The following is a 15841-nucleotide window of genomic DNA, read 5'->3' as shown; positions in this document are numbered from 1 at the left end:
TACGTTATCTTGATGTCAGTGGTAGGCCACTAGATGCATTTCTAGATGTTCAAGTTATAGAAGACACATTGGCTGCACCTGTGACAACCCACATCTTAGAAGAGTTAAATGCTTGTCCATTGGATCCCAAACAGATGGCTGCTTATGCATTTGATGGAGCTGCAAACTTCTCTGGAAGACATGGTGGAGCACAAGCTTTGCTCAGAGAAAAGTATAACCCTAATTTCTCCTATACACGCTGCAGAGGCCATCTACTCCAACTAGGACTAGTACGAGCTGCATACTCTTCAAAAGGTTTCAGAGTAACAGCTGTGTTAGTCTGTATTCGCAAAAAGAAAAGGAGGACTTGTGGCACCTTAGAGACTAACCAATTTATTTGAGCATAAGCTTTCGTGAGCTACAGCTCAGTTCATTGGATGTAGCTCACGAAAGCTTATGCTCAAATAAATTGGTTAGTCTCTAAGGTGCCACAAGTACTACACTTCAAAAGACATTTAAAAAGCTATAAATTTAATGTCTTCAGTATATTCTTTTTTCAGCAAGAGTCCAAAAAGACTGAATATCTTGGAAAATATAGAAGTTACACTGGGACTAAAGTTCAAATTAGTCCAACCTGGGAAAACCCTCTGGCTTTCTCATGAGTGATCCTTGGCTGTTGTCTTAAAATTACTCCAGCCATTATTACCGGCTTTGGAAAGTATCTACCAAGATGGGATGGATCTAAGTAGTGAGGCTGAGGGATTACTTTTGCTACTACATTCAGAGAAGATCATTGCTATTCTCTCTCTCTAAGTCTACCACTTGAACCACTTGGGTCATTAAACAATGCATCCAGGCATCTGCTACAACAGTAGTAGAACTTTGTCCAGAAATAGAAGCTATATTTGGATCAATCAGAGAGCTAGCCCTTGAAAAAGTGCTGGAAGCAGCAAAGACTTCAGTCCAGAAGGTGACTAATGAAGGCATTTATATTGAATCCTTAAGTGAAGCGGACAAGAAGTGTTTGTCAAGACAACTGAAAAAGTACACAGACTTGATTGTTACAAATCTACAAGAGTGATTTCTAGATTCTACTCAACCTCTACGTAGCTTTTACAGATCCCTGTCCTATAAAACACCGACAGCTGAGTGGAATGAGGCACTACCAGCAATGGGGCTGCCATGCTCAGGACAGAACAGAGAATTTGAACACAGAGTGGAATATCATACGATGAATGAATGAAGATTTGACTTCAACTTCTTTTTTATCATCATTAGTGGCTCGACCCGATCTTTGTGCTATGTTTCCTGGGCTGAAAGAAGTAGGAATTCATCTCTTGCTACTCTCAGTCACAACAGTTGAGCGTTCTTGTTCATCATTGAATAGAATTTTGTGTTCTGAAAGAAGTTGCCTCCTGCCTGATCATATGAATAAACTAATAAGAATATCAGTTGAAGGAATGAAAGTACCAGACACACGAGAAGCCACCAAAGATGAACGCATTGTATTCAAGAAGTTTATTAACAGAGTTGTGCAAAATTATAACAAGAAACCAAGAAGGATGTAGATCTAGTGCTTCCTAGAAGGCTTGAGTAGCCAACTTTAATTTGTGTGATGATTTTAAAACATGAGTTAAATCTAATAAAATGGTCATGAAACATTTTTTCAGTTTTTACTATGGTGCCATACAGCCCATAGTCTCACCCCTCATTGGCCCTGACCCTGCTCCCTTGTAAATTCAAACACCCACCCCTAATTTCAATTCCTGGGGAAAACACTGTGACTGAACCAAACTGTAAACCTTGTATGTAATGGAAACCACTTCAAGCCAAGAGGTGTAGCAGCACCCCCAGCACCTAGGCCTATGCATGCCCACAACAGGAAGCTGGGCAATCATACAAAGCGGCACGCTGGGCCCTGCACACATGGGGGCCGGGGTGGGGGTGGGGGGGCATATGTGTGTGCACGCGCACACACCGAGGGGAGCAGGCACGCGCGCAATCACACGTTTGCGGAGGGGGCGGGGCTAGGGCTCGTGGACTGGTCCAGTCCCGCTCCTCCCGTTGCCATGGCAGCCTGGCGACGGAAGCGCTCTGCGGCGCTTCCCTCCAGGTCCGCAGGGCGCCGCTCGGAGCCGGGCCGCGGCTCCCTCCGTGCTGCTGAAGATGGCGGACGGCGGGGAAGCCGCGGGGCAGCGGGAAGAGGCGGCGGTTGACGGGCCGCGGCGGGACAAAGGGCCCCGGGCTACTGCCCGGCCACCCACGGCCCGGGACTTACAGGTACGGGAGGGCCGGGGCGGTACCCGGGAACGACGAACAAGAGCCCGGAGGCTGCCCCGGGCTGCTGGGCGGGGCTGGGCAAGGCCAGTCTCTGCGGTGGGAGGCGCGCGGAGGGCGCTGCCCGGCGGGCTGTATCTCCCGGCGGAGCGGGGCACTGGGAGCTGAGCGCTGGCGCGGGGCTGCTGCCTTCCCTTTCCATGCACACACCTGGCACCCTGCCCCTGGGCCCTCCGCCGCCGTGCTCCTCCCCACGGGGCCGTAACGTGCCATAGGGCGTGGGGTGATCCGCCAGGCGGCTTTGTGTCACACCCCTTCTCTCACGAGACCCACATTTTTCAGGACTTAATAGCCCGGCCCGATGAGGCTGCCCGCTCTTGTTTGCAGGGCCAGAATAAAGCTGCTTAATCCCAAAACCTTCTTGTTGCACCGATGAGCCTGGCTTTCAAACACTGGAGCAATGGAGAGGTGCTCCAGCCTGGAGAGAGTTTGGCTCCCATTTCTAGCTTCCTGCAAAGAAAGGATATAAAATCTTCTCAGCTGTAACCATTTCTTTTTCAGCATTCATTTTCCCCACCAACTTTAAAACTATGAAAGGCTTCCAAATAAAATTCTTTAAAACCATGTCTATGCTTGACCATGCTTGCAGCAGCATGAAGGGTAGGTGTAGCCAGGGGTCCTGGTGCTGCGGGTGTACTAGCAACCCCTGGCTTGAAGTGGTTTCCATCATATACAGGGTATACCGTTTTGTTCAATGGCTTTCAGCACCCCCACAATAAAAATAGTTCCAATGCCACTGCATGTAGCTGCATGCCGCAATGAAGGGCAGGTGATGTCCACACTCGCTGTGGAAATGAAAGTCTCCAGCAGAGATCTACTGGTATGTAAAGAGCTTGGGCATGTAAAGAGCTGTGTAGGGTATATACTTTAACATTCAGGCATGTAGGGCCTTCTGCTCTACTCAACCATGCCTCATTGTCTATACTACTATTTTATACCCTTGCTGATTGGGCGTGCTGTGTCTACTCTACACAATACACAAGTGTGGACCTACCCTTAGCTATTACTTAACTAAAAGAAACATGAAACTCTAGGCAGTGTTACTGTTTTTGTTTACATTACACACAAGGCCAGTACTTTGCTGACCAGTCCTTACCATTTTTCCTTTCTACTTACTAATATTAGGTTTGCACGTTAATTATTGTTGATAAAGCCTATGAGTCTATTGAGAATAACATTTTTAACTGAAGCATACAGTAGTTACATTCATCTTCAGGTTTCCAACTGTTGAAGATCGGACTTGTAGTTAAGCAGGCTTTTTGAGTAGATGGTCTTTCATGGTGTTAAATGTATCTGAAATAAAAGTTCCCTTTTTAACTAGCACAAATCTGTAGAATGCATATTAAGTTTGAGACACTGGATGTCTTTTAAAAGTTCTATTGCAGTCTAACTACTCTGTACAATTTTCTTAATAGCCTCAATTCTTCAACTAGTTTACTTTCCTGGATAACAAGCATCTCATGACAACACTTATTACAGTATTAAATACTGTGATTCTAAAACAGTTTGTCTTGCAGAGGGCTCTCATTATTTTAATGTTTGTTGTTTTGTAAGCCAAACCATAGTAGAATTACAGCCCTGCAGCACCATGTGGTGAAATGTTAATATCACTCCAGGGAACAGTAGAATCAAATTTTAGAACTCTGGTTTTGAGACAAAAAATTTAATGTTTTTTAAAATACTAAAATTTTTGTCTCAGAACCAAAGTACAACATTGTTAAAGACAATAGAAATCAAGCTACTAAAAATGTCGTATTTGGTATACCTTCGCATACTGTTTTTAAAGCTGAATCTGCCAGAGAAATGGCAGCATCTAGGACTATCCTTGGGAAAAGCCTTTCTAATACAGATTATTACGCTTGGGTGTAAGCCTTTAAACACTTGTTGAAGTCAGTGTTAACACATGCTAAGGTGCTTTGCTAAATTGGGATCTTAATATTAGTACATTCTGTCCTGGTTATAAACCTGTTATGTAGAAACTGAAAAATATAAATCAAAAGCTATTACTGTTGTGTTCTCTAACAACCTTATTGAAAGTAATGTGGCTTATTGCTTCACATGAACATAGAATATCTTTGTCTTAACCTTTTACAAGTAATGTGAGTGCTTTCTATGTATTCTGAACAGATGCTTCTGTATAAAAGTCTAGTCATTCTGTGCTAATGTAGCCTTATTACATATTTAATGGGGTAATTCAGACTTGTGTTTATTTTAATATGTAAATAAATACAAGTGTGTTTATTTCAGAGTACAAGTATCCAGACAAATATTTATGAGTATCTGAATAATGTCACTCGTGTTTCTAAATCAATAAGGAACCTGGGCTTCTAAAACAATGAATACAATATTTATTTTCTTGTTCTTTGTATAGTTTATATCTCTAGTCTTATCGATTTTTCTAAAAAGTCTGGTATTGTATGTAGTTGGCTTTGGCTGGGTTATATGAAGATGAAGTTAAAAGCAAGTTATCCCATTCTGACAGACCACCAGCTACAGTGGTTGGTAACCCAAGACTACCTGTTCAGAGGTAAGAAGTGATTTGTACATTAGGATTTGTAATTTATTTGACATCTGTAATATCTGTTTCAGTTTACTAACCCTGCTTTTGTCACAACATTCAGAAATTTGAGCTCAAAGAAGTATTATATTCCAATGCTTATTTAAAAAACTGTAACAACACAGAAGAGAAAAATGGGTGTCCCTATAATACTATGCCCACTCTGCTTCCTTAGGAAGTATTTGTAGCATATATTTATTTATTGAGTAGTCTTCATTCTGCAGCTGGTCCCAACCACTATATGTTTCTGTTAGATGCTGGAAAAAGACTCAAAGTTAAATGCAGAAGTAGTTATGCTGTCGCACAGATTTGGACATATGACCTGTTTTCTTTTTTAAGGGGAACAACTGTTAGGAGCAGGAGCAATTCACATGGAGGACTATGCATAGGTGTCTCTTTTGGGTCAGGAAACCACAGTGCTTATGTCAACATGAGGACTATGATCCGTGACCATTAAGCCCTATCCAAAATTATCCCTCAGCAGCATCTACCATAGGAGATTTGGCAAATATCCTCTAAGATTCTTCATGGGAACAAAGAACTTGGGTGGACAACCTCTGTGTGGTAGAGAAATTGAATATATTTCTCTGTTTTTCTGGCATGTTTAGGTGCATGCAGCCAACAAGAATTTGCTTTAAGTACTTAGGGTACACATAACAGAATATATGGAGACTCATTATAGCACTCTCAAATAATCTTCTAAAAAATCTTGCCAAGTTTAAATTAATCAAGTACAAAACAACTGAACAGTAAGATGTGTTTTGTTTTTAAAATGATCTATATGTGGCAAGTGACTGGGGCATGATGAACCAAACACAAGGCTTTTGTGGCTTTCCAAAAAGACCCCATCCACACAGATGTGTCAATGTGAATCTCATTTTTTAAAAAATGGGTGTATACCAGTGGACATCTCCACGACTGGACAACCTCCAATCCATTTGTGCACATGGATCTCTGGAAAGATGAAATTCACCCCAGGGTCGGATACTTGGGGGACAATAATAATTGTTTCTGGTTGAGATCGCCAATATAGGATGGTTAACCATCTATGGATATCACTATTAAAAATCTGCTTGCCAATACATACCACAAAGTTGTTATACTTACTTCCTGTTTCAAGTAGGGAATAGGTTGGTACTGTATCTTGAATACTTCAGAATGGTATATGTTGGCAAACTCTGACTCTCTATTGGCAATCATATACCATGACTCAGATGAATCATTTTTGGAAAGAAAAGATGCCCCCTTAACTACACAATGTTAAATAATTCCTAATTTGGATAGATTGTAGTCTACATCAATTGTCAATGTACCACTGAAGTCAGTGGAGCTAGGACAGTTTGCACCAGTGGTGGACCTATCCCATGGATCTGAAGCTAGTGCAGTGGTTCTGATTCCCTATTACAAAGTATCTTTTAAATTCATTCTAAATGTTTACTGTAAACTTTTGCAATGTTGGCTTTAAGAATATTTTTGAATTCATATAATGAACAGTAAGGATTGGGGAAACTACTGCTTGTAAGCTCTTTGGGACCAGTGACTGTCTTTTTGGTCTGTGTACAGCACCTATCACAATGGGGTCCGGGTCCATGACTGGGGTACCTAGCACTTTGGTAATACAAATAAATAATAGTAATGCTGGTTGGTCCGATTGCAGGTTCAAGTACAGTAACTCCTCACTTAAACTTGTCCCGGTAAACGTTGTTACGTTGCTGATCAATTAGGGAACATGCTCGTTTAAAGTTGCACAATGCTTCCTTATAATGTTGTTTGGCAGCCGCCTGCTTTGTCCACTGCTTGCAGGAAGAGCAGCTCGTTGCAGCTAGCTGGTGGGGGCTTGGAACCAGGGTGGACCAGCAGCCCTCATATCAGCTCCCCGCTCCCCTAAGTTCCCTGTGCAGCAGCCGCCCAGCAGGCTACCAATTGCTGGCAGTTCAGCTGTCCTGCCTCTCTCCCCCCCCTCCCCCCCCCCCACCATGTGCTGCTCCTGCCCTCTGCCTTAGAGCTACTCCCGGGAGCCTCCTGATTGCTGTGTATGGGAGGGGGGAAGAGGGGGACTAATGTCAGGGTGTCCCTCTACTCCTGCCCCCCCACCCCACCCCGCTTAGCCCTTCTCTATATGGGGACAGGGCTCAGGAGGCTGGCCGCAGCTGCTGTCTCAACTTCCTGATCTTTGAGGCAATGTACTTAGAATGGTGTCAGCATACTTAAAGGGGCAATGCGTATCTCTCTCTCTCTCTCTCTCTCTCTCCCCCACACACACAGGGTGTGTGTCTCTGTCTGCCATGCTGTCTCCCCTCCCTCCATTCATGCTGCCTTGTACAGTGTGAGGCTACATTAACAAAAATGTGTTAACCCTTGAGGGCTCAGCCGAATGCTAGTTCATCATTTAGCAGTAAGACATTCCCTGGGAAATATCCCACCCTCTTCCACCCTCTAACTTCACGACTTCAACCAAGCTTCACAATCATCATTGCTGTGTACAGTATTAAATTGTTTGTTTTAAAACTTATTTTGTGTGTGTGTGTGTGTGTTTTTATATATATTTTTATTTATTTATTTATATATAGTTTTTTGCTTGGTGAAAAAAATTTCCCTGGAACCTAACCCCCCCAATTACATTAATTCTTATGGGAAAATTGGATTTGCTTAACATCGTTTTGCTTAAAGTCACATTTTTCAGGAACATAACTACAACGTTAAGCGAGGAGATACTGTACTACAAAACCAGTTTTTAAATATAATTGAAGGTTAAGGGCCAGATTCTGCAACCCTTATTCACACTGAATGTTACCTGTTGATGTCAGTGAGGCCACTTTTGAAGTAAATTGTCATTCAGCATGCATAAGGATATTGCTGTATGGTCCTAAATGAGCTGCCCTCCATTCTTTCCTTGCTACATGGCAAATATTTGGAACTATTTACTGTGGTCAAAAGAACATATGCTGTTACAGAGTGTCAACGATTTAGAATTATTTTATAAAATGCTTAAACAGTGAGCCTGAATGGCTGTTGGAACCCATCAGGTCAGAACTTTTGAGAGACCTTATTTTTGCTCTCTCTCTTAGTTTTTTGTATACTTAAAAAAAAAAAAGACAGTCATAAAGTGTGAAGTGCTTGTCACCATGGATATATGATGCAGTGTATATATCAGTAATCATCAAATGATTTTTTTTAAATATTTGTTGGCAGTCTAAAAATTGACTCCTTCAGAAGCTTGAGAAAACCAGAAAGAAGCATGAGTGATGACAAAGAAAACCAAAGGTACTGTAAAAACAGAAGCTTATTTATCTATAACAATTATGAATATATTAATTTAGTTTTTATTTTTTTCATTCATACATTTTTTTTTTCTTTCTTCATAATGGTGTTGATCTTAGTCTTTCCTCTACGTCAGTGGTTCTCAACTCTGGTCCACGGCTTGTTCAGGGAAAGCCCCTGGCGCGCCGGGCCGGTTTGTTTTCCTGCCGCGTCTGCAGGTTTGGCCAATCATGGCTCCCACTGGCTGCGGTTCGCTGCTTCAGACCAATGGGGGTTGCGGGAAGTGGCGCGGGCCAAGGGATATGCTGGCCACCCTTCCTGCAGCCGCCATTGGCCTGGAGCAGCGAACCGCAGCCAGTGGGAGCCGCAATTGGCTGAACCTGCGGACGTAGCAGGTAAACAAACTGGCTCAGCCCGCCAGGGGCTTTCCTTGAACAAGCGGCAGATCAGAGCTGAGAACCACTGCTCTAAGTGGTAACATAAGGGCTGTTGTGTGACTCATTAGAGGGAAATGGCAACACAAGGTATGGAGGATAGCCTTTCCTATTTAAAATAAAATGCTTTGTCCAACATTCAACCTATAATCTGAATCTTTCTGAACTGTAGGCTTCCATTCTTAATCTCTTTGGTTTTACATGTAATATTTGTTATAACCTCCCTCTCCCCTGGCAAAGTATTGCTCTTGATAATCCATAATGCCCAGGCCAAATTTAGGAAAATAAATTTTAGAATTAAATCAAATTTATATGTTACATATTTTGTAAATAATTATATATTTCTTAGATTTTATTTCTGGAACTGAAATGAATATGATGTAGAGGTATTAAAACGTGCTAGTAGCTCTTCCAAATATGCTTATTTTTTACATCTGCATTCCTGTCCATTATGTTTGGTAAGCCACTCAAGCACCTTTTTATTTAATAGTTTCGTTTTTGGTTCATAGTCAGATTTACACAGGTGCATATTGAGTAATTTTCCTCTAGAATAATCTAACTCTGTCCATTACTCAAAAAATCTTTTCTAATGAATCTTTTCCCCGCTTTTCCTTGCAACTCTTCTCTGTGTTTGTGTTCCTGTTTCACAGCTTAACTTTGTTCCTTTGTTACCTTCAGTTGTGTGAATCTTGTATTTAAGATTAAAGGTAACACTTAATCCTTAAACTGCTAGCAATAAGTTATTAACTTGTTAGAACAATCACCTCCAGCTCCGCTTCATCACATCACCCTTAGTTTATAGACATCAGTGTTGAGATAGCAGAATCAGTTTTATTCTAGTAAGCAGCAGCAGATTGACTTGTTTTATCCTGAATCAACTCACCTTGCCTCCTATACTTAAATAGTATGCCCAAAGAGAATAGGAAGCATTCAGCATTTTATTATCTGTTTAAAATCAAACCAAACAGACATTAAAGATGCTACAGCTTGACAGTATGTCATATCTATCTGTCTAAATTTGGATAGCATCCATCACCATGGTGTCTAAGCACATATTAGCCCCAAGCACTTCTAGTCTTTTAATCTTACTATCCGGCATGTATATAACTTCTGATTATAGATAATAAAACTACTAAATAATACACTCCTATGAAATGGATCTCCTGCAATGGCTAGAAATTAGTCTATTTTGAAAATAAACTAGATGTTTACTACTGTTTCTTTTATTCAGTGGTTTTCTCTGAAGTTACTGCAGACTCTAAAGTGCCTCAGAATATAAATTAATTGTTGTTAAAAAAGAACTAATATTGTTAGAAATGTGACCATAATTGACCATTAAGCCTAAAATCTGACTTTGGTGCTATTTTTAGTTGTTCCCCCAAACAGTTGTATGTTAATTCTACAAAGGCAATGTTAATTGTGCATCCTTATTTTGATCAGACTAGCCATAGTCTCATGCACAGAACCTCCCAGTGGAGATTATTCTTTCCAGGAGCTGGGGGAATCCACACAAGATAAGGCATGTAAAGCCACAGCTATGTCAGGACTGTGTTCGCTATAAAATATGACCATGGTTCCTAACCTCTGAGAACCTCTATTCCTTTGGAGGTCCAATACTGTAACAATTCTTTGAGCAGTGCTTCTTTGTGTATTGCAAAAGCCAGAACTGGATGAATGCTTCTGTGATCAAAGTGAAGAGGTCTTGTGCCAGAATTTGGCTCCATTTGTTTACTGAGCTTTTTTATTGAAAAATGGGTGTCCATCAATTACTTCAAAAGGATTGTCACTGATGTACATTATTGTTTAAAGATTTTACTCAGGTGACTCAGAATATAGCGGACTACAGATTGTTGGGCCTTCTGATAATAAGAATCCCAGTAAAATTGTTGATGAACTTTTCAAAGAGGCGAAAGAACATGGGGCAGTTCCACTGGATGAAGCCGCAAGAGCCTCAGGTGATTTTAGTAAAGCTAAAGTAAGTATAAAAAAGATAGTTTGGTGAAAACCAAACGAATTATAGTTATTTTTGCCTAAATGGCTTATTGTCTCGTGAATTATATTACTAATGCTTGCAAATGTTCAATTTCCAATCTTAACATTTCATAGTACACTGACTGCTTTGCATGGTTATAATTTCTAACTACCTAATTTGCTAATTAGAAGGCATATCAATTAGAACATTATGTGTTTGTGTTAACTAAAAAAGCAGGCTTGTTCACATTTTAATTTATATGCTTGCACCCCATTAAATATTTTTGTAACTTGTTTCATGTATCTATTCTGGCTGTTTAATTTTTTTAATTAACTTTCTTTTTAAATATTTTATCAGTCATTTTCAGGTGGTGGATACAGATTGGGTGACTCATCACGGAAGCGCTCTGAATATATATATGGAGAAAATCAGAATGGGCAAGATGTACGTAAAATGTTGAATAGCAGAAAATAGGGCTACACATTCTGACCCCTGGTTGGCAATGTTTGAAGCCCAAGTTTTCAAGATAATGTTTTTATATAACAATAGTTTTGTTTATAATGAATAGCTATAGAGCCATGTAATGTACATTTTAAGAATAATTTCTTAAAGCCAAAGGGTCTACATGGACAAAAATACATAGATTATGAAGTACATAAGCTCTGCAGGTAGAGGAAAGAGGTGTTTGGCAAAAGGGTTGTATTTCTGTAAGTGCTCTGTGACTCTAATCTGAGTTGCAAAGTGCTCCTTTGGAATTAAAAGCTTAATTTTGTGAGGAGTTGCCTACAATATTTAAAGGCTCTGTAGAAATTAGTTGTATTGATTCAGCCCTATTAAGCATCTCACAACAATTCATAACTTGTAATTTTGTGTGTTGTCTATATTCCCTGTGAGATAGAAAACTGAGTGTCATTGATAGTAAGCTACTGGAATACTCCCTAGCTAAATAAGATCCTTCTAAAGTTGATATCGTGTAGAAAGAAAATAAATATTATATTTGACTAATTTTAAGTCCTATTTAGGGTGAAGAGAAAACAACCGGAATGGTTCTACTTTGTAGAAGAAGCTTCAATCTCTTCCCGCTTCATAGTGTTCTGTGTTGTTGTAGCTCAGTGATTTCTGTGTCAGTTTATAGTTAGAAAGAGGTGTCTTTTCCTGTCAGCCTTTCATATTATTTGCACAGTGAGAGTCAAACAGGGTTCTTTCCATACCATGCATCATCACCAATAATAAATGTTCTAACATCCAAATTGGGCCTTCAGCTACACCTGTGAAAGTGCTGAGATCAGTATGACAAATTGAATAGAATAGAAGAGTTGTTTCCTGATTGCCATTGTTTTCATCAGACTTGGATAGGTGTGACTGATAGGAGCTTAATAAACAACTTAGTTGATGCACAAGATGGAAAAAACATCAGCAGTAATTGAATCTTAGCTGAGCTTGGTCGGCAGTGCTAACAGGAGTAAAGAAGAGTCAAACTTACTTTTGCCACCAACGAGAGCAGACATGACCCTGAATATACACAGGGAATAGAATTGTGAACTAAGATGATGCCATTTTATATAGTCACTTTTCAGAGTAAAACTACACTATAATATCATCAGTAAAACTAAATTAACACTAAAGCATCTTTCTCTCTCTGGTGCCTTTCAGGGTCCTGTGCTAGGTCATCTCCTCTTTGTCCTTTGTGCTCAAGATAGCTCCACTTGATTTCAGCTAACACCTCTATGGAAATAATTTTACAAATCTAATTCTCTTTCTCTAATCTTCATCCCTCTGTCCACCTCTTCAACTGTGTTTGATATACTTATGTGAATGTCCTCCTGCTATCTCAAGCTCATTTTCTCCAACCTTGAACTTTTCTCCTAAAATTTCTTCATTTTCTTTTCTTCTCTAACACCATTTTCCACTCCCCTACCCTCCCATATTTGACTTCTGCTCTTTCCCCACCATAACTAGTGCTAAGTTCTGTCACTTCTTCCTCTCTAAGGGCTTGTCTACATAGAAACTTAGTGTGTGGCAAACCAGTGTGTGAATGAACAGCACACTAGCTTGTTGCACACTAAATCCTTGTGTGGATCATGCTACTGCATACTAACAGTTCTGTAGTGTGCTTTGACATACTGCTGTTTGAAACAGGTTGTAAGAAACAGCAGTAAATCAAAGCACACTACAGAACTTTTAGTGCAAAGTAGCAGGGTCCACATGGCCTGCTACTGTGCAGTAGGCTAGTGGGCTCTACATTCACACCCTGGATTTCTGCACAAGTCCTGTGTTTGCAAACCCTAAAAAACCAAAGTTCAGCTATAGCTACTGTTAAAACCCTTGTCTATGCTTTTGTCATATTTCCTCTTCCTTCTTGCAACCACTTCCTCTGTGGTCTTTGGAATTCTCACCTCTACTTCCCTCCAAACTTTCCAAAATATCATTGCTAAAGTCATCTTTATCTGTGTCTACTCTGCCATTATAATTGTCCCCTTCAGCCCTTTTGCTGGATTCTTTTCTTACTGCATCAGGTTTTTCATCCTTGCCTTTAAGGTTCTGCATAATTTTGCCCTATCCTTATCTCTACTCTTCTTTCTTCCTATGCTCCTGCATGCTCCTTTTCTGTGCTATAATCATCTGTATCTGCTGCTCCCTCATTCTCCTTTTTCTTACTCTATACCTCATTTTTTATGCTTTTCCTAAACTTGTGAGCACTCTCTTGCTGCTTCTTGTAAATCCAGACTTCCACATATTTCTTCTGTTTACCCTGAATTGTTCTTACCAACTTTCCCTGGCAGTAAGTCACACTCTCACCCAGACATTTTCCTGAATTTTTTCCTCGTCTGTTTTAGAATGCAAGCTCTTCTGAGCAGGAATGTCTTCTTTTATGTTTTATAAAACATTGCATAATTGTTTAGTGTTGTATAAATGCTTAAGTAATCGCATCTTGATTACTGAAACATCCTTTCTCTGGCCTTGACAAATGCAGTCTTGCCCTGCTTATTTCCACTAAGAATGCTTCTGCAAAGATCATTTTCCTAGCTTGTTACTTTGACCATATAACCTTTCTCTTTGTATCCCTTCACTGGCTCCCTTCTTCTCTGTTGTATCAAATATAAGCTACTTGTCTGCACTTTCAAGGCCTTTCATGATTATCTGCCTCCCTACCTGTCATCTCTCATTCCATATTGAAAGGTTGACTCCTACCTCCAATAAGCCCATGATGCTAGCTTCCATCACCCACTTGTTAAATTGGCAGACAAGTACCTTCATGCTTTCTCTTATGCTACCCATTGTGCCTTGGAGAAGCTCCCTGTAAAACAAAACAAACTCATTATCCTATTTTGAATCCCTCTAAAATTCTCCTTTGCCCTGAAGCCTACAGAAAATATGGCAATTGTTATGTTGCTGGGTATGCTGAGAATACATACATACCTATCATGTTAACCAATATGTCTCATTGTTTCCTTGTACTCCCCGGTCAGTCTGTCTGTACCCATCTGTTGTCTCTTATCTTATACTTAGATTGTAAGGTCTTGGGGGCAGGCAGGGTGTGTATTTTTGTTCTGTGTTTGTACAGTGCCTATCACAGAGGGGTCCTAGTCCATGACTTGGGGCTCCTAGGTGTTACAATAAAAATAACAATGATAAAACCAGTTATCAGAATTACTAATTCTAACTCTCGCTTTATTCCACAAGTGATTAGAATAGTAGTAGTAGTCTGCAAGTTTATGGGTGCTAGATCAATTTTAAACAAAAACAGTATTCACTATTTTGAAAGCAGTTGCATCACCTGTTAAGCCTAGTACACTATTGTTGGCATATATTTTCTGTGTACCTTGTATTTTATCTATTAGCTATGTCACTGTTAAAAGTCAAGGCTTATTGTGAGGTTCAAGGGTGCCAATCTGTCTGAGGTCTCAGTACCATTGAATTTGTAATTTCAACTGTAGCAACAGTGCCAATGTTACTAGAAGTCTATATCACTTTTGGGGGGGGAATCTAAAAATGACAGTCCAAAATCTCTCTACAAAAACTAACACAGTATTTTTATTTCTTTTGCCTTCTGTCTTATGTTTCTATGTTTTGCTCCAAAATGTGTGTGTGTTTTAGATTCAGTACTCTGTTTGCCAATATGTACAAAGCTAACAAAAAAGATCAGCAGATAATTGCTTAGAAATTTTTTCATTTAGTTTTTTATTATACTTTCTTTGCTCAATAGGTTCAAATTTTGCTTAAACTATGGAGGAATGGTTTCAGTTTAGATGATGGAGAGTTGAGATCTTACACAGACCCAACAAATGCTCAGTTTCTTGAGTCTGTTAAAAGAGGGTAAGTTATAATGGTGGTTACTTTGCTGACTATATCAGAGCAATCGGTTGGAGAGAAGGGAAATAGTAATAAAACAGTGATGAATATTAAAGTATATGACCTTTTTGCAGTGTAAAGCAACCGAGTACTGAAACATTAAATAATCATTGTACCAGAAACAAGATTAGGCTGATTAATGTTACTGCAGAGATACAGACAGTGTATATTGTCATAGGGACCTCTTTGCAATGGATCAAAAGGCATTTATGCCTCCTGCAATTTTATAAGGATTGATGTTGTACGCTTTCTTAATTTCCTCCTATCTTGAAAACTTTTTTTGTGATGGGAGAAGGACTGCGGTATGGGACTATTCCATAGACTGTCTATTTATTATGCTATAGCTGCACTGAGGACACCTCTGAAGCCTAGATGTTAGCTAGCATTATCTGCATATACACACACACGTGCGCGCGCGCCCTCTGACGCAACAAGGGGCCTACACACATTGCCACTCCACGCAATGTATTTCTGCGAATATGCTCAAACAGAAATAATCTCCATAGGGGGTATGCTTTTAGTTCCTGCTGGGCAGTAGTAGGCTCAGAAGTGCCAACTGTGATTCAAAATAATTCATGGTTTATTCACTGCAACAAATGCCTCCTTCTGTTTGAATATTCATATTATGCTGGGCTGAGCAAAACAGGTGTAGTTATTCCTTAACATGAATAATGTTTTAATTAGGGCTGTCAAGCGATTAATTTTTTTTAGTTGTGCGATTTAATTGCACTGTTAAACAATAATAGAATACAATTTTTATTTAAATATTTTAGATGTTTTCTACATTTTCAAATATATTGATTTCAATTACAACACAGAATACAAGTGTACAGAGCTCACTTTATATTTATTTTCGATTACAAGTATTTGCACTATAAAAAAACCAAAAGAAATAGTATTTTTCACTTCACCTAATACAAGTACTGTAGTGCAATCTTTGTTGTGAAA

At 39.8% G+C, this 15841-nt stretch overlaps 1 protein-coding gene across 1 annotated transcript in view; it reads left to right on the top strand.

The window, feature by feature from the left end:
* Positions 1 to 2050: 2050 nt before the first annotated feature.
* Positions 2051 to 15841, top strand: part of UBXN2B (UBX domain protein 2B) — a 28310-nt gene continuing 14519 nt past the window's right edge. Inside the window, exons 1-6 of the mRNA XM_073331094.2 lie at positions 2051 to 2259; positions 4740 to 4843; positions 8066 to 8137; positions 10378 to 10543; positions 10898 to 10984; positions 14748 to 14857. Of these exons, the coding sequence (XP_073187195.1) occupies positions 2146 to 2259; positions 4740 to 4843; positions 8066 to 8137; positions 10378 to 10543; positions 10898 to 10984; positions 14748 to 14857 (653 nt within the window). The 5' untranslated portion in view covers positions 2051 to 2145. The remainder of the gene's footprint in view (positions 2260 to 4739; positions 4844 to 8065; positions 8138 to 10377; positions 10544 to 10897; positions 10985 to 14747; positions 14858 to 15841) is intronic.

The sequence above is a fragment of the Lepidochelys kempii genome, chromosome 2 (assembly GCF_965140285.1).
Source record: "Lepidochelys kempii isolate rLepKem1 chromosome 2, rLepKem1.hap1, whole genome shotgun sequence".
Classification (NCBI taxonomy): Eukaryota; Metazoa; Chordata; order Testudines; family Cheloniidae; genus Lepidochelys; species Lepidochelys kempii.
The sequence above is the reverse complement of the archived record's forward strand: the minus strand, read 5'-3'. Positions and strand labels throughout refer to the sequence as shown.